Source organism: Anastrepha obliqua, chromosome 3 (genome assembly GCF_027943255.1).
Source record: "Anastrepha obliqua isolate idAnaObli1 chromosome 3, idAnaObli1_1.0, whole genome shotgun sequence".
NCBI lineage: Eukaryota > Metazoa > Arthropoda > Insecta > Diptera > Tephritidae > Anastrepha > Anastrepha obliqua.
In genome coordinates, this window is record NC_072894.1 from 93,933,541 (window position 1) to 93,956,510 (window position 22,970).

At 38.6% G+C, this 22,970-nt stretch overlaps 1 protein-coding gene across 1 annotated transcript in view; it reads left to right on the top strand.

Moving 5' to 3' along the window:
* The window catches only part of LOC129242115 (protein still life, isoform SIF type 1-like), a 125,045-nt gene extending 117,501 nt beyond the window's left edge, over nt 1–7,544 (top strand). Inside the window, exon 14 of the mRNA XM_054878673.1 lies at nt 7,473–7,544. Within this exon, the coding sequence (XP_054734648.1) occupies nt 7,473–7,544 (72 nt within the window). The remainder of the gene's footprint in view (nt 1–7,472) is intronic.
* The last annotated feature ends 15,426 nt before the right edge of the window (nt 7,545–22,970 follow it).

Below are 22,970 nucleotides of genomic sequence, written 5' to 3' on the forward strand. Positions count from 1 at the left end.
GCATGTGCCAAAATGTTGAGTTTGACATACATCGATCAAATAATAGTATTATATTTGATGACGCCGCAATTGGGGCCTCGCTGGCCTTGGTTAACCTTACCTTTCCTCAATGTCTACACTTCCTGACCACTTTCATAATGCAATGGAAATGCTGACCTCCATGCATGCACCAACGTTGCTGTGCTGTGCGAAGAAGTTGTAACACAGATGTTGTTTTGTTGTTGATTTTATTACCATTTCGAATCGATACAATGCTTGATATGACGTCATGGTGATTACGTTGAAGATAATTATTTTGATGTGAAAGTCTGATAACTTTTTGTGGACAAAAAATGGTTGATTGTGTGCAATTAAGATAATGAAAAATTTGATCACATATACGTACAAACATACATAAATATGTGCTGCTAATAAAAGTGAAAGAGGAAGCCAACATAAAAATAGTAAAATAAAAGAACAAGGACCAGCAAGACCACCTGCACTTGTTTGTGTGTGTTTGCACACACCAACTTGTTTTCCTTGCTAATAATCCTTTTCTTTGTACTTGCTTTAGTTTTTTTTTTAATTTTTATATTTTCAACAGCGCGCATTGTTGTTGCTTCGCTTTGATAGTTGATTTGTATGAATATGAAATTTGCCGCACTACCTTCATTTTTAATTATGAATGCAAAGTGCTTTCACACACATCTATACTAACATAAATGCATGCGTGTGTATGCTCACGTGCAAAAACAAATTTTTTTCATTCAAATATGAAACTTAAGCTGCTGCTAATTTCACAAGTCTGTGAGCAATGTAAAAGTTGTATAATTCGCTTGTCATAACGTAAGGTAACATTACCACTAACAACAACTATTTATGTAATGATTCATGGACCACAAGAAAACCACAGTGCTGCCTTTGCCTTCGCCAAGGATATCCTTAATTTTGGCACTAGACAGAAAATTATATGTGAAACATATTTTTAGACGCGCACAAGGTAGCAGCAACGCTCCACCAATTACACAAGCGCATCTCCACACAAATGTATGCGCATACAGATTATTAGCTGCATTGAGAGCGCCACTCAAACTACAATCTAATTACGCTAATTTTATTGCATGCAACATCAAAGTACACTGAATGTATTCACATGAACACACACATACACTCGTTGTAGCGAAAAGCCCTGGAGGGAAAACATGAAACAAATTTTTGGTTCAGAATTGATATGGTTTCGCCAATTATTGACCACTTCGCATGGTGACATCTGTCTTCAGAATCTAACAGAGAGAAAGCGGAAAAGTATACCCTTCGTGAAAAGCACAATAGGGTTGTGACTTTGAGTATCAGGTTAACTATTAGCTTTAAGAAACTAGTCCGGACCGAACTTTATACATTCGTGCAAATTTTAGTAAAATTTAATTTGAGTTAGCTGATAATTTCTGAATCAAGAAATACGTAAACAATGAGAGTTATAGCTAGTTTCATTAAAACACATCTTTAACTTCTGGTCGTGTTATCGTGCACAGGGACAAACCAGCAGACATTGAAAAACGCCTCTTATCATTCTTACCATTCTAGAATATTTGTGTCTATATTGTTACCTAATGGTGACCGCCGTAGCCAAATGGAATGGTGAGTGACTAACATTTGTAGGCTCGAACCTCCGTGCATAAACATCAAATAATAGAAACCGGTTTTTCTAATAACTGTAGCCTCCCGGCTTGAAGCTATAGGCCCCTTCCACTTGTGGAACAACATCAAGACGCACACCACAAATAGGAGGAGGGGCTCGGCCAAACACCCAAAAAGGGTGTACGCGCCTCTTTAACAACGATGACTTGGTAGGAGATGAGGATAGGACTTGATATCCTCTTCACAGAAGTTCATCAGTTTGGATCTGTACCATGGCGTCGTCAAAGCCTTGATCGCGACTTGACTATCGGATTAATATCTCCTTCGTTCCCATATTTTCTCTACACCTGTATGATCGCAAAGGCTTCTGCCTGAAAAAATCTGGCAGTATTCGGCAGTTTTAAGGAAATATGTAGATCAAGTGGCTGATTTAGAGAAACCCCTGCTCCGACTCCCGGTACAGATCTTTCTCTCGTTTTAATCCTGCTTACTTAAAAAGATTGTCCAGTTTCTTCATATATACATAAAATGAATTTTGAAACCGCCTAACTACATCCGCAGATAACGGCAGTGAACTCATCTTTTTCGTGACTTAAAAAATTTACAAAATGTTGAAAATAATTAGTAAACTCTTTCTGTCAATCCGCAGAACTACATCTACGCTTCTTGAATTGTACACCAATTTTGAACCCATTGGACTTTGGAAAGCATTGCCGTGCAAAATTCCATAACTGCTTTTATGGAAAAGAGAAGTAATGTAAACCAATTGTGAATCTAAATTCAGTGGACACGTAAAAAGCTTGCCAGTTCAGAGATTTAAGATTTCTCTATAGGGTGGTTAGATTTACTTGTAAATGGTACATAAATAGTAAATATATGCATACGTAAGCTGAATATATGCGCCAGTTCTCTAGTAATTGTATGTAATTGTGCGTTTATGGTGGTGCCGCAAATGCCAACGACAATGCCATCACGATCATTATTAACAGCCGCTATCACAAATGCCACTAATGGGCAACAGCTGTGCTATTTTGTCAAAAAAACACTTGAGTGCGTAAGTGAGCCAAGAAGGGATTTTCGATACAAGTATAATGATGACCTTAAATATGCGGGTGGGAAAATCTAAATACACTTTTACAAGTGCAGATAATTTAATTAAAATTTATTTTTTTTTTAATATATTTTCTTTTTAAATATAACAAATTGATTACTTCTTCTTCTTAATTGGCGCGATAACCGTTTACGCGATTTTGGCCGAGTTTAACAAAGCGCCAGTCGTTTCTTTCTCGTGCTAATCGGCGCCAATTGGACACACCAAGAGAAACCAAGTCCTTCTCCACCTTAAAGGAGGCCTTCCCCTTCCTCTGCCTCCACCAGCTGGCACCGCATCGAATACTTTCAAAGCTGGAGCGTTTGTATCCATTCGGACAACATGACCTAGCCAACGTAGCCGCTGGATCTTTATTCGCTGCGCTATGTATATGTCGTTGTAAAGCTCATACAGTTCATCGTTCCATCGTCTGCGATATTCGCGCTTGCAAACGTGCAAAGGTCCAAAAATCTTTCGCAAAATCTTTCTCTCGAACACTCCAAGCGTCGCTTCATCGGATGTTGTCATCGTCCAAGCTTCTGCGCCATACGTTAGGACGGGCATGATGAGAGTCTTGTAGAGTCTTAGTTTTGTTCGTCGAGAGAGGACTTTACTGCTCAGTTGACTACTTAGTCCAAAGTAGCACTTGTTGGCAAGAGAGATTCTACGTTGGATTTCAAGACTAACATTGTTATCGGTGTTAATGCTGATTCCTAAATAAACGAACTCTTTTACAACCTCGAAATTATAACTGTCAACAGTGACGTGGATGCCGGTACGCGAGTGCGCCGACTGTTTGTTTGAAGACAGGAGGTACTTCGTTTTGTCCTCGTTCACCACCAGACCCATTCGCCTTGCCTCTTTATCCAGTTTGGAAAAGGCAGAACTAACAGCGCGGTTGTTAAGGCCGATGATGTCAATATCATCGGCATACGCCAACAATTGTACGCTCTTCCGAGATATTGTGCCTGAGTGATTAAGTTCTGCGGCTCGTACGATGCTCTCCAACATCAGGTTAAAGAAGTCACACCACAGCGAGTCACCCTGTCTGAAACCTCGTTTGGTATCAAAACGGCTCCTTAACGGAAAGATAGGAGCTTATACATATATATATATATATATATGTACATAAGTATATAAGCATTAATTTTAGTCAGATTTTGATGAAATATTATGCACTCGACCTTTACCTGTATTACATATAAGATAAGGGTTGCTGTAGTAAGATACAATTATGTACATTTAGAGTAACTCTGATAAGTTTTGATTACCCGGTCGTTTTCAGAAGTTTAGCGATAGTAACTTTGCCCTTTTTCCTCATGCTAAACTCGAGGGTACGGTACAAATGGGATTTATACAGAGTGTGTGATGGCAGAATTAGGAATTACAAGTTAAATTATGAAAGAATTACTATTGATAAAAGTTTATTTCAATAACTATTACGCAAGTGCAGATTTTTTTACTTATTTCCTCTAAATATTAACTGTTACGTCGGATACACTCTCGGAATCTGGCCTCCGTACTCCGAGCCACTCGCTGGAGAAGTGGCGTCGGCATACCATTAACTTGGCAAAGGATATTTCTTTTAGTGCTGAGTTGGTCGCTGGGTTTGTTTCATAGACTTTGCTTTTGAGGTACTCCCACAGAAAAAATGCAATAGAGCCAAGATCGCGTGACCTGGGTGACCTGGGAGATGTCATCAAAACGGCTTATCAGGTTGCTAGGGAAGAAATCTCGCCGTATAGCTATGGTCTCTCTGGCCGTATGCGGCGTAGCGTCATTTTGCTGAAACAATGTGTCCTGAAGGAACGATGTTCGCTCATGCAGCTTGCAGTGGATGTGAGGATAGTCATTGCCCCTGGATCCTTAATGTTATCCCATTCACATGTTTCTAGGATTGGAGTGAAAAAATTATTTTCAAAACATAATTGTGGAGGAAAATGTGTTCTCGGAAGAATTCCTAGGAATTTCGAGTGTCCAAATCTGAAATATTTCCAAGCATGCATTTAGCTCAAAAAATTTTCTCAAGATATCTATGAGGAAAAGGTCTAGTGGAGTCTCGAACGCCTGGGTTGAAGTTGAAGGCAGTGCTCCTGTGATAAAAATCGATGCTGCTAATAATGGAAGTGATGAATGATAATGCTGGGAGGAATGAAAAAATCGAAGATGGCTCTGATAGCTACATTGAAAATAGAATTCCAGAAATGTTTCGAGAGTTGGATCAAGCGGTAGTATAAATACGTTCCAGTTTATGGGGAGTATTTCGAAGGAATATATACTGGGAAGGTTTTCATCATGCACTTGTAATTTTCGATTTTGAGGAAGCCTACCCTATCATTCAGTCTATAAGTGTATCAAGAGGAAAAACCCTAATAATTTACTGCCCCTTAATAAACGAAATTGTATGTGCTTATATACATATACAGCACTTAGTATACCTACATATTGCAGTTTCTATATAACTAAGATTTTAATTTTCGTCTACTCGTACTTCCGTGGAAATGTTAGGCAACCAAACAACTAAGACTATCACTTTAGTTCAAATGTTTATTTCTTTCAATATTCAAGCGATTACATATTTACATTTCAAAGTTTTTTCAGATACTTGCTATCACCGGGTGCTAGCATTTAGGTAGTGCACGAATTCTGTTCCAGAAGAATTTTCGCCTTTTATGGCGATATATGGGTAGATCCATTTCTGGAATCCTTCAGGGTAGTGAAAACGCTGATCAGCCGGCTCATGTGTCACCAAGCGGAACAAATGATGGTCGATAGGAGCAATGTTTGGAGGGTACAGTGTGTTGGTTAAGAAATATTATGTCTTAATCTCTTACGAAGTGAAGCTAAGCGTTATATTAGTGGACAAAATTCAATGACTTCGAGGCGGTTCGAAATGGAGTATAGTGACTCAATGATTTTTCCAATTATTTGATACTAGTCCTCGTTATGCAGTGTCTCCAATACTGGATCTTCCATCATTTCTGTCTTTCATGTCTATGCCTATTTTTGACAGTAAAATATGTTCATACATGTATATATCGAGTGTTTCTTCGGAGCTTGAGAAATTAAAATCATAATACAAAACAGAAATATTGTTGGAATGATTTTTTTTTACATAAATTGAGAGATGAATTTATGACATTTAATTTTTGAATATCATATCAGGCATATATCTGACCGTTTGGCGTTAATGTTGGCTTAGATATCGCAATAAATCGATTGTATTGGAGAGTTGTATGGCAAGTTTCGCCGTCTTTTTGGAACCAAATTTCGCCGATGTTTAGCTGATTAATTCTTGGAAACAAACATACAGTCAGCATGGCTCAAATGACCGTAACGGCAGTTTCTCTCTCATTTTTTAAGAAATAAGGCCCGTTGATGCCAGCTGATCAATGAAATTCGCGAACAGATTTATTTTTTTTTTTTGTAAGTAGATTTCCACAATTAGGCAGCCCTGTTCTGACGTTAAACGATTCATGATGACTAAACGTTACTGAATAGAAGGTTAGGTTAGGTTAGGCAATAGACCTTTTGGTGCCTAGCGATACCGATCTCTACGAATACCGAAAGTAGGCATCATGTAGGATGTCAGCGCTTTTGGCGAATCCAAGCAGAGCTGGGAGATCCGCTTTTGAGACGTGCATTTGTCCGTGTTAACAGTCCTTATCTTGTACGCATGTGCAGCCAATAGATTATGACCTGTTAGCATACCTATGATAGTTCTGCAGTCCTTTCGCGAGAGCGTAAGTACGAATTGAGTCAGTTTTTTTGTCGTTAGTTCTACACATGATCTTTGCTGTTTTGCATGTGGTCAGATTAGTCCACCTTTCTTCCACTCGCCTTTTGATGTAGTCGTCCATTTCATTGTATATTGTATTTAGCGGTTTTGGTATGTCGTTCTCTTGTTCAAAAGGTAGTCTAATATCACTTTTTGTTATCCCATCTACTATTTCGTTCCCCATAATGCCTTTGTGATCAGGTAGCCAATAGATATGCAGCCTACTGTTTGCGGCTAGCCTTTCTATGGCCTCCCTGCTCCGTCAAACATTTTTAGACTTAATACAATATGAGCTTATTGCTTTCATTGCTGCTTGACTGTCCACGTATATATTAATTGCTGAGTTCTTTCTTGTTCTAGTGTAGGCTAGCTCCGCGGCTTTCCCCACAGCAAGAGGCGTCTGTATATATGGCTTCATGCCTTTGTGCCATCCCTTCTCTTCAATTGTAGTGCGAACTTCTCTTCCAATTAAAGTGCGGAGTCATGTAGTCTATGCAACCTATTGAGCTGTGACCGAAGGTTCTGCAGGTGAATATTCCAGCAGTCATTAACCTCTTCCGGATTTCGCTGCCAGGTTTTCCTCCATAAGGTCAATATTTGGCATGCTGAATATCATTCCCAGCGCCGCCGTTGGAGTGGTTTTCATCGCTCCTGTTATGCACAGAGCAACGAGTCGTTGAATCCTTTCTAGGGGCATTAAGTAAGTCAGTTTTCTTTTGCGAAGTCCATTATACTAAGGCCCCATACAACAATATCGGTCTAACTACTGCCATGTAGCACCAATGCTTCAGAGAGGGTGATAGACCCCAAGTAACGACCATTACTAGCCTTTCTCACCCTTTCCTCAACATTGTGCTTCCACAGCAATTTACTGTATAGTATACTCCAAGGTACCTTCAGATCATCTGAAGAGAGATTATGATGAATATAAGAATATATACTTTTTTTAACCATTATCCCTGTTCTTACCTTATTCTTTGCAATCAGTTATGTGACTTTAGACCGGAGACCATGTTGCCCGATGCTATCCATGGTTCCTGGACTAGAGCCACATCGTAGCCGACTCCCTCTATGTTGAGCAGGAGCTCGGCTGAGGCGTTTTTACTTTTGTAGAGGTTTATCTGAAGGACCTTCAGCCTCTGGCCTAAGAACCTTCTCGGGGTTGCATACTTCCTCCAGCTCACCCTTCTCCACTTCCTGTATGTATATTGACGGAGGCTTCCAGGATCTCTTCTATACTGAGATCCGTTCCACCTCCCCCGCAGAGAGCGTGTTGTGGTTGTCGTCTGCCGGGTTGTGCTTTGTGAGGCGAAGGTGCACGCTACCAACTCCCCAAGCCATCCTCCCAAATCATGTGTAAAGCAGGTCCTCTTCCGTCTTATTGATCTGTATAATGTAGTCTTGGCCACCATCAGCAGTTGCTGGTTTTGCCACGCTCAACACTTTCCAGTCGTCTGTCGGCCAGTCGTCACGTCTGTGTTTTGCCTCTGTAGTAGTCGCAGTGCATTTTCCGGTTTTACCACTCGCGCCAGCTGCGATCAACAATTTCAAGTTATGCCCGCTCCCACAGGCCTTGAATCGCTTTTACTGCTTCTTTTAGCTAGGTGAGCGTGGGGTCATCCTTACATTTGACGCCGCTGAACCACCCTGCTCCGTCAAATGCTGGCATGGGTGCGTTCGGTTCTGCGTCCATTTTCGTTAATAGGGTTTCCAGTAGCTTCATTTCCACTACCTTCCACCGTTCCTGCGACATTCGCCCCATCTGTTCACTACGGTCAGTGAGTGCCACTATGAGATGCTTCTTGGTAATTTCACTGGCCGCTGCCGCTACTTTTGACGGTGGAGGTCTTTTGCTGTCTCCGTTTTTCGGTTTAGGCATCTCGTGCCTGATACTTCGATGGCACTGAGGCCTCGCTCTCCGCAGAATGCTGCCTCTTGATGGCTAGTTCAACTTCTATTTTGATCACATACTTTTGATTGGAAGCTGGGAACATTTTTTATCACCTCTCTGGCAAATCGGTCAAAAACTTTGACCGCAGCCTTGAATTGAGCTTTGGCCTTCCGCTTCTCTTTTTTCGGACTTAATCCTTGGCCTGTTCTTGTTATCCGAAGCAGCACCATTGGACCCAGCCGGAGAACGCAGAAAAGCCTCTTCCTCGGCTATGTTAGTGCTCCCGACCGAGTCGTGGTCCGAGTCTTCGTGGACAACGGCACCTCCGCAATGAAGAGCGTTATGTGTATGTTTGGCAGTAGCATTACAACCACTGTAACCTGGGAGCAGGTTGAAGTTTTGTCGCTTGAGTTGTTATTGGTATTCATCTTTTTCGCACGACCACCTGCTCGACGAGGCGAGCGCAGTGGTCTATTTAAATAAAGGGGAATTCAAACGGTCCACCACGGCAGCGCCCCATGCCGTGGCAAGACCACAGTTACTTCCTAAGGCGGCCCGGTGTTAGGAAGGCGCCGTTGAAATACGGCCGGTTTGGTGAACCCCCTGGCTGCAAACCATCCAATGGGCACGGTGGCGCATAGCACCCTGGATTAGGGGGTGGGCAAGGAGAGGAAATAATAGGATGACGGGGGTTCGGGAATAACATAGGGATTTTCGTTGGTACGGTAATTTTCCCTCTTAGTTCGTGTTGGGTTGGTCCCATGATATGGGAGTCAGACCACCACTTAAGCCTCATCCCCGCGGCAAGGAGACCAACATGATGAGGTACTGAATAGAAAAATATTTTATAGGTATATACATACATAATTATGAAAAATGAAAGAACGAAGTAGTTAATCAATAACAAGAGCCTGTTTCCCAGTAAAGCTCATTCTTGACGACGCAATTTCGCTTGATTTTAAAACAGTTTAATGGCAGTTATTTGAAAAGAGTGAAAAATTATAAAATTCCTAAATCAAGTAAAGCAAGAGGACTGAAATAGTTCCATACAATACGTATATACTAAGTATTTATATATAGATGAGAATAAAGGTAAAGATATAATATTTATTACCATGGCTACGACATTTTACTAAAACACTGCGCTGTGTAAATAAAATGTAGCTGTGTCCGAACTTTAGACACAATGCCTTAAACCTCTTTTGTGTATCTGTATTGGCAATTTTAAAAATGGCACTTGAACGAATATTAAAAATGGCAGTATTGAAGGTGTCAATGACAGAAATGTGAAAACTGGCGTACTTTCCTCGACATGCCCGCTACACTTTTAATACAATTTTATATTACATAGCTTTATAGTGACACTTTGGGGAAATATAGTAGGGTGCAATTTTAATATATTTTACTATTTATAGCGGTAAACTATGCGTGTGTTTTTTGTCATAATAAAAAGGTGTATAATCCTTTGATACGAGTAGTGGGCGTGCGGCCGCCGAGCATAAGTACAATTATATTAAATTTGTTGTTTTTTGTTTACAACAACATACATACAAGGGAATACACATTTATGGACTTACACATATACACTTATACTCATATACGTATTGACTTCTCATATTTTGTGGCTTTCATTTAAAGGTAATATTATATGTTGTTCTCTGTATACGTATATATACATATATACATATATACATATATACATATATACATATATAGGGTTATTCAATAGGTGCGCTTCAACTTTTTTCCGATAGGGAGGGCGAACGACGCAATATTTTTTATTTTTCGCTTGTTATTTGAAAACTTCATTAGTATACATTTCATCATGGAACGCTACACACTTGAGCAACGATTGCAAATCGTGCAAATTTTTTATGAAAATAATCGTTCCGTTGCTGCTACCTTAGGAGCATTACGGCCATTTTACGGTCCATTTAACAAGCCGTCCCGTTTTGGGGTTATGTGAAGTCATTGGTCTACAGTAACAAGCCGGCGACGATATGTGAGCTCAGAGCCAATATTGAACGCGAAATTGCTGGAATTTCGGCCGATTTATGCAAAAGAGTGGACGAAAATTGGGTTCAACGATTGGACTTCGTAAAACGTGCACGCGGTGGTCATGCAAAAGAAATCGAATTTCATACTTAAATGTATATATTCAAACTCGATAATAAAAAAAAAATTAGTTAAAAAAGTCAAAGCGTTTGTGTTTTATTCAAAAAAGTTCAAAAGTTGAAGCGCTCTTACTGAAAAACCCTATATATGTATATAAATATATACACTTGCATACATTCATGGGACATCGTAACATATATCGCATACTGCCGTTTTAAAGAAGGCCAGCAGTAGCAACAAGAATAATAAAACTTTGTTTTGGAGAAAAGTGGGGTAGTTCTAAGCTAACCGCTGGTGACATAAGCGGCAGTGGGACTGGTGAGAAAGTAAATCGGCAGTATAATTTGCCAGAATGTAGAAGCAGTGACCGCGGTAGTGACCGCCATTAAAAATATAGTTCTAATAATAGCAAAAGGAACTTGCAATAGTCAATTTTCCTTTTTTCTGATTTGGTTTTTCAATTTTGTTTTTTTGTCTTCGATACCGGCAAGATAAGCAATGAAGCTGCGTTGTGTAAAATATAATTTGTCAAAGTTAAATAAATTTAGAACAATTAATGACGTGTCAATTTGTAATATGTAAGAATATGATCTACCCCTGAAGGTTTGCTGTTAACTATCCGAAAGATGTGAGTGATTGTTTTTCTGAAGGCGATTGAGACCAATAATTTGAGCCATACAAATTTTCTTCAAATCACAATTGATTTTCAGTAGAGAACACTTCTCTTGAGGAACCTTATAGCATTATAAGAAGCTTTTACTTTATATTACCGACAATCTAGAAGAAAACCTAAAGATGTCGAATCAGCAATAAATTGCCTGGAACTGACTTCGGCGAGCAAAGGTGGAACAGTGCTCCACTCTAAGTCCTTACATCAATAGATCTGGCTGGCTGCAGATATCTGCCCGTTGGAGATCTCATAATCATATCAAAATGGCGCTGTAGTGCTACTTGGGGAATGTCAGGCTGGTGATCCCACTATTTCACCTACCTACCTACTTTGTCGAGATGGCGGAACTTTGTGCGCCATGTTTCGATTGCTTGATGACTGGTCTGGCGTAGTGCTGATTGTAGAGATTGATTGATGTCTTCGATTTTAACTCACTGTTGTTTATTCTTGCTTTGTAATTTATTTGGCGTTTTTGGAAGCATTTTCGGCAAGAGATAGGCAAATTATGCCAATATTTCAAAATCCAGATGACACTGTTGCTTCTTGCCGATACATTGGATTGACGATAATCGAGTTCAGGATTGTCGATACCCACACGCAAAGCGTGCTTCTTTTCGTTTATTTTTATATATATATTCTTCAAGCTCAAGCGTAAAGCGACTTATTTTGTTATGAGAGTCACAAATAATAATTGTATTTCGACTTTCCTGAAAAGGAAATGGTTATCGAAACTTGAAGTCTAGCCAGCTATGTGGGTGCAGCTGGTAGATTAGATGTAGCGCAGCAGAAGAAAATTATAAGGATTTTTCATTTTAATATAAGCGTACGTTGTTACACCTCATCAATCAATGGCATCAAAGCTTGAGCGAGCTTTAGCACAGATCTTTATTCGGCTTGTAAAACGAGTGTCCCATAAGGGAAGATCTATCAGGTCACTCCATGAGTTCATGAGGTTTTTAAAGGTGGTTTTAAAATTAATAAAAAAAATTTTTAAAGTATTTATTAATCACTAATATATTTTCTTTCATTATTTACAAATGTCTTCCCAACGTTTAGGCAAATTTTTAATTCCCTGCTCGAAAAATTGTTTGTCCTTGGATCCAAAATACGATTCGAAATCCCTTCTTATAGCTTCTTTTGAGGAGTAGTTCTTGTTACTCATATGGGGTTGAAGTCCACTGAAAAGGGGATAATCACAAGGTGCAATATCCGGAGAGTATGGTGGATGCGGCATTAGCTCCCATCCGAGCTCGTTCAGCTTGCCTAATGTTTGCCTTGCGGTATAAGGTCTTGCGTTGTCGTGGTGCAACAAAACTTTGCGTCTATTCATTAAAGACGGTCGATTTTTATTAAGTACCTCATTCAGGTTTGATAGCTGATGGGAATAATTATCAGCAGTTATCGTCTGATTTGGTTCTAGAAGTTCATAATAAACAATACCGGCCATATCCCACCAAATAGACACGATAATCTTCTTGGGATGAAGGCCATATCTAGGGGTCGGTTCTGGTGTTTCATTCATCTTTATCTAACCATTGGCGTTTGTGAACAGGATTATTGTAAAGGACCCATTTTTCATCATCAGTAACGATACGGTTAAAAAAACTTTCATTTTCAAGCCGTTGCAGCAGCTGCGGAACCCATTTTCCCAGCTTTGAAACCTTTCCCAACTGAACCAGGTGCCTGTGAACTGTTCCATGTGATGAATTTAACCTCTGAGGTATCATATCGACTGTCGAATTTGGCTCAGCTTCCACGAGTTCGAGCAAGGCGTCGGAGTTAAAGACTTCAGGAATACCAGCGCGTGGGGCATCCTCCACATCGCAGTTACCACTTCGGAATTTTGAAAACCACTTTTACGCAGTCCTTACACTCACGGTTTCCTCTCCGTGAACAGTGTTTATTTCTGCAGTAGCAGTTGTTGCATTTTTACCACTTTTATAAAAAAATACAAAATATGCCTCTTATACGCGTTCCAAGATTCCATTTTATTTTTCAACAACACGTGCTTCTATCCGTTGAATGCACACTTGTTGAATGCACAATATATCAAAGAAACTATAAATGGCTTCGTTATATTCCGCGAATAATTTTTGGTATGCAAAAATCGTACAAAAGTGAAATTATGGGTAAAATACGCACGAGCTTATGGACTGACGTGATATTTACAGATCATACAGGTCCATTACTGACTAACGTGAAATTATAGAAAAAGTTTTTTCAAAAAACTAAATTGTATGATTAAGTTTGCGCCACTTGTTCAATACAAGTTATTCATCTACACGCGATCTAAATATTATATGAAATTTCAATTCAGCGTTGGACTTGGTTAGTTCTAAAATACATTTATTGGATAGTTTTTGAAGGAACATATGTATACTTGTATGTATATGCTCAGGAGTCATATTTTGTTTTGAATAACATTTTTTTTTTTTTGAGATTAGTGAAGTCTTAGTGAATCTGTTATTTCAAGCCTTTATAAAAAAAGGCCGTGCAAAAAGAGAGTTAAATGTATCGAGATTTCACTGTATATTTGGTATTCTACCCTCCCCTCTAACTTCACAAGTGTACTCAGCGTTAAAACACGTACTGACGATACAATGCAAATACGTATTAAACATGAAATAACTGCATTGTTATTGCCATTGGATCCATTGTTCCTATGTACTTACAGAGCTGATTATTTACAATTTTAAATTATAATACCACAATACACAAGTACTTAAAAACAGTCACGTTTTATCACTACGCCTTGTAAATAACGAATGCAAAGGAAATCATACCAAAAACAGCACAGGACCAATACTTGCAAATCTACAAAATCGTTCAGCTGCTATATTTAAGTGCACATTTAGCGTATGCGAAGCTTTTTTTCTGAACGAATCGAATAATCACGAACTTCATATTGCCTTAATATTATTTCATTACTCAATAAAGTTTGCTAATGGAGTTATGATAGTATCTGATATTATAAGCAATTCTGCTGCAGAATATATGGGCTTTTGCTTATTTTTAATATTAATTTAAATCAAATACAATGAGCGGAACGAATTATATCAAAAATAGCAGAGTAAGTAAGAAGTATGTACTTTTCATTATTTTCCGCAGTTTATTTGAAAAAGCAAACATTCGCCTGGCTTCGCATCCTGTTAACCTGGGTGACCGTTTAAGGCCCTGCCTCACTAACCGACTTGCTCGATATTCTCATTTATCGCAATGTTCGCATAAAATCGGCAACTCTCATTACCGAACTGGCTGCGCAAAAGATTGAATGTGGCATGGGCTGTACGGTCTGCTGAAACCAAACATTGTTTTCAATTCAATTCGTGTGTGTCGTTCAATTTCTGGCCACGAAAAATCGTTTTCCGCTCCTCTGTAGCGATCTTGGTCGACCGAAATGGCATTTTCAGCAGCATTTTTAAAGTAAAATGGGCTAATGATCCCAACGCTCCAAAATCCTAACTCTCTGAGGATCTATTGGCTTTTCGACTATCACATCCGGGTTCTCCGATCTCAAGATGCAGCAGTTTTGTTTGTTAACATAACGGTCGACATGAAAATGCGTTCTTCTTCTTTTCATTAAACGCACTTTTGGGGCTACACAACATTGACATTGGAAATAAGTTTGTAATATATCAAAACTTTGTTCAAACGTAAAGCGATTCATTTCATTCCGCGGGTGTAAGATAATGACTTTCTGTTAAGAGCTTCAGCGGAAAGGAACTGTCGTTGTCAAAATAACATACGATTCAGGAAAATCCCATATATGGTCCGCGCAGGTTTTAATAAAATTTAGTATGAGCTGGCTGTTAGTTTTTAGAATCAAACAAACACATCGACAATGGGGGTCATATAAAAAGTGGGTGTGGTTTTTACTAGATCTCAATAATATTTATGCTAGATCTCGAGGTGCAGAGTAGTACTTGCATTATATGTGGGGAAGTTTTATGGAGTCGCTATGAGATATTATATATTGTAATATACGTATTTAGCTGAAAATCAGCGAGACATAACCCATTTTTTCTAAATTTACTTTCGTCATATTTTCTTTTTTGGACTTATCGTTTGTACCAAATATGAATCATTTTGCATCACTTATAACAGAGATTTCACTATTCAGTAGAGTTCGGGTTCGAAATGCACTGTGGGCATGAAATACCAAATGATAGGAAATGATAGGTTTTTTTCTGATAGCGGTCCGCCCATACGCTTAGAGTCGATAGAAAACTGTAGGCCCCTCCATCTGCAAAACAAAATCAAGAAGCCTTACCAAATACCAATTACTCAGGCATACTCTTTTTCATTATATAAATAAATACCCACCATTTGTAAATAGTGACTCGCGTTTCGTTTGGTAATTTATACTCGAAAGATCCGTTTCATGGATCAACGGACAAATATAAATAATATAAGTAAATATCTCAGCCGATTTCTTTCAGCATTCCGAACATTCTGCAAGCAGGCTTAAGCAAGATTAGTAACCAAATTCCATAGGTTTCGATCCATGTATGTATATGTATATAGTATGTATTTGACCATTTGTAGAATTTTAATAAGCTTAAACAAGTTCAACGACACTTCCTGATGAAACACAGAAACTACTACTGGAATAACGCAGCACATTAGCGGTGCAGTCACAGAACAATAGCAGCGCACTGACTGCATTATACTTAGCGGTAGGTCAATTTCTTTGTGCGCTTAGATATCCTGCTAATCAGGAACCAATACAAAAGTGGGTACATAAAAAATGGGTGGCGCACGAATCGTGCTACAAAAACAAAACGTAATAACTTTTTTTCTAATCAATGTATTTAACTTTTTGTTTCTTTATTGCATAGATAATTCAATTTTATTTTATGTAACTAATTAGTTTTGAAAATAATAGAACGTAAATGACCTCCATGCTCATTCACGCATATGCGACACCTGATGAGAAAATTGTTCATTGCGCACTGAAGGGTTGAAGTCGGGATCACCTCAATTATTGTTGTGATGGACTGCTTCAATTCAGTCAAATTACTTGGTTTTGCTTTATACACCTCTTGTTTGAGATAACCCCATAAAAAAAAATCTGGTGCAGTGAGGTCAGGTGACCTTGGGGGCCAGGGGAAAGTGGAATTTCTGGATATCAATTTATTTCTAAATTTTCGTTGGAGCTCCTCCATAACCGGTCTGGCTATATGTGCAGTTGCTCCATCTTGCTGGAACCAAATGCTGTTAAAAGAGATACGTCTTCGCCGCAGTTCTGGATAAAAAAACTCCTTCAACATGTTTAAATAACGGTCCCCATTTACAGTCGCTGTTACACCGTTTTCTTCGAAGAAGTATGGCCCGACAATGCACCTTGATGAAACTGCGCACCACACTGTGACTCGTTCTGGGTGCAGTTCCATATCATGGAGTATTTGCGGATTTGATTGACTCCATATACGGCAATTTTGCTTGTTTACATTGCCGTTTAGATCAAAATGGGCCTCATCAGACATAAACAAGCAATTTATGAAGTTGTTGTCTTCTTCGGCCATTTCAATAATTTTTTGGCAAAATTCCAGGCGAATAGGCAAATCCAGAGGGTTTAATTTGCTTGTGATTTGAACTTTGTACGGAAACAAGTTTAAGTCATCATGAACTATCCGCTGCAATGACCGTCTGCTGACTCCAATTTGCGCCGACAAGTTACGAGTCGAAACTCTTGGATTTGCCTGAATTGACGATGCTACAGCCGCGATTGTGGCTTCGACCCGAACATGGGGATCTCGATGGTACGGTCTGCGTGCGATGCTTCCAGATTCAGCAAACATGTTCACCAGCCTCATAATGGTCCATCTGCTCGGGGGAGTGCCGCCAAACTCCCGCCTAAATTCCCTTTGGACGGAAATGATGGACTGCAAAGCATGGTACCGCTGCACTATCCAAATCCTCTTTTCGGTATCCCAAGCCTCCATTTTTTGTAAATCTAAATACTAATCTGCAAAATAAAAAAAAAATCGATTACTCACACAGAAAAAAAGTTATTACGTTTTGTTTTTGTAGCACGATTCGTGCGCCACCCTGTATATCACCGTTTTGCTTTTCGTTTTCGTCGCTCACCATTCTTTGCCATCGCCTACCTACTGCTAAAGGATTTTTAATATATTCACTTACCATATTTCTTTTACAAGTTATGAAAATTAAGTTCCAAAAGTATAGTTATAAGTCAGCTGCTGGCAATAATTTATCATTAGTAAGTATAAATCAGAACGTACCATATGAGGGGATATTACCATAGCTCCAGTCGATAGCAGTTGGCTTGTGTGCTTGGTTATGCATCGATATTTTGTCCCACGTTCAGCGCGGATAACAGTGAGTGGATAGCTCTAGGTTGCCGGCTTGGAACGCTTCGTGCACGTTTTTTTCATGGCATCCCGATATCTTTCTTTATTTTTCCTATTTTCCAAAATTATAACGGCAATGAAAAGAGGTCAATCGTTAGAGTCATTGTTTAGAGTTTGAGGAAGAGGCAGGGTTTACGCTGATGGTCTATAATAAAAGTTTGCTCGTAACTCGTGTTTTACTGACTAATCCCAGTAACTTGTATCACTTGAATTTGTATAGAAAAAAGTTTAGCCTGGCATTTATAAGTTAAGGGATCATTAATGGCATTTGTACTGCAAACGTATGTATGTACGCCTATAATGTTTTGTGTAATCAAAGAATGGATTTCTGATAAAAAGTTATTTCTTATAAAAATTTAATCTATTTTTGCCTCCTTCCAAGTCTTTTTCACCATTTCGTGTTTCTTTTATTTCGTTGAATTACAATTGATTAAATCTTTGGCTTGCTCTTAACTTTTGAAGTATGAATTCCTTATTTATCCGAATCTTGAATTCTCGTTTACGTCAGAGTATTTGAATGTCACATGCCAGTGAGATTTTTAATTAATTGCACAATTAATCTTGACAAAATGTTGCTGAATTTCTCGAAAGCAATTTGAAGTCGTGTATAGTAGAAATCGAGTCATGCGTAATACCTGGGTTCTTTCTCAGACAGGTAAATGCCTTTGCTTGAATATGTATGTGTGCTTTGTAAATCTCCTGCAGTTGCAATGCGACTAAGATTGCATGATTAAATTCGTATGTCGTTGTTGATTTCATTGTTGTTGTTGTTGTTGCTATCCCACTGAGCAATTTCGATATTTGGCTGACGATAACTAATTGTGCTTCGAAATTCAATGCAAATTAAAGTGGAAATTTGCACGAACTCGGAATTATTTGATTAGGTTTGAAGTAGGTAATTCGTGTCACAGAATTTAGCTTAATAAGCTGAAATAGTATAAAAGCAATTGTAACACATGGCTAGGTATACATATAAATGCATCCAAATAAATGAATATATTTCTAACGAGCTCACACAGTCAAGAGTGAAATGTCCCAATATAATCAAATGTACCTACGGGCCAGTGTTATAGTAAATTGCTGCTAATCAAAATAGCAGGTGTAGAAAGGACATAATGGCGAGAGCAATAAATAATTCGTGATAGTTTCAATCGTAGAATTTTATTATAGTCTCAGCTTATCCCCAGGCTTAAGAGCTCCATATGCCTTTTATATGTGCATGTTACTGTTGTTTCTCAATTAGTAAAAATTATTTTGTTTTATATAATATATATTTATATATATACCTATGTTAACTCCCGAAACATATATACATATAAATGGCGCGTACACCCTTTGTGGGTGTTTGCCCGAGCTCCTCCTCTTGTTTGTGGTATGCGTCTCCATTGTTGGAGGAACCTACAGTTTCCCGCCGATTCCAAACGGCGGACATATTTTTTATGAGGAGCTTTTTCATGGCAAAAATACGCTCGGAGGTTTACTATTGCCTGCGAAGGGGCGACAGCTATTAGAAAAACGTTTTTCTTCATTTTGATCTTTACGTTCTCTCTGAATTCCGAATGGTGATCACGTACCAGTCCATTCGGTTACGGCGGCCTAAAAAACTCAGGCTAAAAAACACATTGTATTTAAAGCTCTGGAAAGTGGAAGGGTATGTAGTCAAGGAGGAAAAAGAGAAATAACAGAAGGAAAATAATAGGATAGGAACGTCTTTCGTCCAAGTTTTAGAAGGAAGTTCAACAGTTTTCTGTTCTGCAGCGTTCTAGACCGAACCGTCGCTCTTTATGTAAATTGCATACATAATCGCTGATGCAGAACTGATTCCGATTATTGGGTCTGATCCCTATGGGGTAACCGCTGATCCATAGTTGCTAATTCATCGGCAATTTCATTTCCTTGAACACTGCAGTGTCACACAGAAATTCTGGCAGTTGTCGCATTTGAGGCGATTCTAGTGACTATTGACGCATTCTGTACAATACGAGGGGTGCCTTTTATATGTCGGGATTAGAGAACAAAAACAAATTTTAATCATCGAAAATCACTTTATTGTTTTTCAAAATATTCTCCATGAAGATCTATACACTTTTGCATGCGTTTGAACTAATTGTCGCAGCACTTTTGCCACTCTGAATGAGGTACCTCCAAAACATGCATTCTGAATGCCGCAACCGCTTCTTCAGGTGTGAAAAAACGTTGACTTCTCAGTTTGTTTTTTACGTACGGGAATAAAAAGAAGTCATTCGATGCCAAGTCAGGACTAAATGCAGTTGTTTGAGCCGATGTGTGAGAGCTGGCATTGTCCTGGTGAAGAGTGATCCGTCCTTGGTGATTGGTTTTCCTAATTTCTTGGAAGACAACTGGCAAACAAATGGTTGTGTACCACTCAGAATTTACTGTTCTGCGTTGTTTTAGTGGTACGGTTGCGACATGTCCAGTTTTTCCGAAAAAACATTCGACCATTTGCTTAGAAGTGCTTCGTGCGCGAACAACTTTTGTTGGATTTGGCTCATCTTGAAACACCCATACAGTCGACTGCTGTTTACTTTCGGGCTCATACGCGTAAATCCATGATTCATCACCTGTCACGATGTCATAGACGTGTTTCGAAGCCCCGCGATCGTATTTTTTGAGCATTTCCTTCGACCAATCGACACGAGCCTTTTTTTGAGCGATTGACAAATTGTGTGGGATCCAACGCGAACAAATTTTTTTGGCAGCCAAATGTTTATGCAATATTGAATGTATGCTGGTCACACCAATGCCTAAGATTGTCTCAATCTCACGATAGGTCACATGACGACCTTGCAATATCAGTGCGCGCACAGCATCAATGGAACAACAACTGATTTTGGACGACCTTCACGAAATTCGTCTTGGAGTGAACTACGACCACGATTGAATTCACCATAACATCTATAAACACTGGTCCTTGATGGAGCTTCATCGCCAAAAAATGAATTAAGTTCATCCATGCAATGTTGCTGAGTTAATCCACGTCGAAAGTTGTAAAATATAATCGCACGAAAATGTTCACGATTTAATTCCATTTTTGGACCGAGATGAATCTTTTAAGTTACTGTAAACAACACAATTAGCGCTGGTATTTCAAAACGTTCTGAGTACGTAAAAGCCAAAAAATGTCAAACTTTGCGATACAGCTCTCAGTTGCCAGATTGCAACACCAGGGTTGCCAAATCCCGACATATACAAGGCACCCCTCGTACACTGTCTAGTGCGGTTCATTCATTCAGCCTCAATAATATGGTGGTAGTATTTTGTGGGTTTTTTAAATCATTGGAACTATATATGAATGTATATAATAAGTAAATTTGTATATACATATATGTATTTACATGTATCGATTAGAAACACTCGTATTTCAGAATAGTTTGCTATATGTAGCCAATAAACGTTGATGTTTTACTTTCTTACCAAAACCATTTGAAATATTTTTGGCTTATAACAGCAATTGTGGTTGTGAAATAAAAGCAAACGTTTGTTAAAGGCGAAATAATAAATAAAGCATTTGAGTAAACGATATGCAAGTCCCGGCTTAAATCGAAAAAAAACGGCAATGGTGTTTGTATTGGCAGGGATTAAGGCAGCACTCAGACATTATGCGAGAATAACGCACTAGCAACATTGTTGTGAAGGCAAGCATAAAATAAAATGTGTTTAACCAAGGCAACTATTATACACGCTCCTCGCATTTTTTACTTCGAACGTTTGCATGCATGTAAATATACTCCTGTGTGCATGTCTACAAAGTATTGAATAAACTACTGTCGGGCAGGTGAAAATACCATTTTGGTAGTCGAATTCCTTAAAAAGGCAAAAGATGAGGCATACTAGTGGAGAAAAAAGTACAAAAGGATAACATATTCAGCATCCGGTGGAATGCTATAATATAAAAACGCATCGATTACTACATATTGCGAAAAAATATTATGTACTGAGAGATTTTGTGGTTGCGTATAAGTATTAAACACAATCGAATTTTGCGTGTTACATAAAAATGCAAGTATTTGGATCTTAATAACTTATTTATATCTGTCCACAGATCAAATTTATACTTAAGCGAACTATAGTAAAACAAAATCGGGGTTATTTAGAGTAGCCATAAGTAGGGCGCTCTAGTTTGGAGAGGTATTAATAACACCGCGTTACACACATTCTGTCCTATGAACCAAATATACTTTTTCGGAAAGGGGATAAAAAATAAAAATACACGTGTATCGGCGATTTTCATGTACACGTCACAATTTTTTTTTTTGTATTTTATAATTTTAAACGAGCAATTCTTGTATGCATATCTGTACCTATAGCCACACGATCTCAGGATTAGCTTAACGGATTTGAATGAAATTGGGCACACAGATAGTGTATCACATTTCTAGACTTTTCACCTAGGTGTTGCCACTGACAATGTTTCACAGGGTTGCCACCTGTTCGAAATTAAAAAAGAAATTGCATGAGATATGCCGATGTGGGTATCAAAAGAAAGGTATTTCACTCCGCATTACAATAGAGATATAAAACCCCGAATTTTTTTATTAATTTTATTATATTAAAATTAAAAATTGTTACATTAAAAATCCCGATCTTCGTGCAATTTAAAAAATTCGTCATATGGAATACTGCTATGTCGATTACGAGCGGCTGTTATTTGAAAATCAGCCGCCACTATATTCCACTGCTTAAAGCGTTTTGCAAAGTGTTCGGCTGTTCTCTTTGACAAATTTCCTTCTCGTACAAGGTAATTGAAGTCGGCTTGCGTTACTTAATGCGGCACTGCAGTCCCAAATTCGCTGGGTGTTGGTATAAATTCTGATACTTCTGGTTCCCCGCATCTCGCATTCGATGCAAGAAATGTTGATAGCATTGTTGGGGCTACTGTTGGTTCTCCATCCCTTAATTCGGGAAAATCATCAAAAATCACCATTGAAGCCGCTATACGTTCTTTTGGTGAGTACAGAACCACTGGAATAACCGATTCGTAATATTTTTAAAATTTTTATTGGTGCGAATAAGCCACAAACGTAACAAAAGTTATTTCGAGTCGGGCACTGCATTTTTCGTAAGATGACATATACAGAAAGACGTTTTCGCGCAACAGAACTTAAAACAATTGTCAAAGTATACGTCTCCTAGTAGCGCAACTGTCAGATGATCGGAACTTCCGGAACTGGAACAAACACACAAACGGCACAGAGTGTGTTGTATGAAACAATAAATTAAAGGCTAATAAGTTGTTTAAAAATTTGGATTCCCTTCAAGTTATGCTGAAAATTTAGAAAAAATTATTTTTAAACAAAAAAAAAAAAATTCAAGAAAATCTGAGAATTGATAAAATTTTTTTTTTGTTTAATTTTACATAATCAAAACATTTCCACGAGTCTGCCTGCAGAAATTGAGCACGATTGGATCACGGA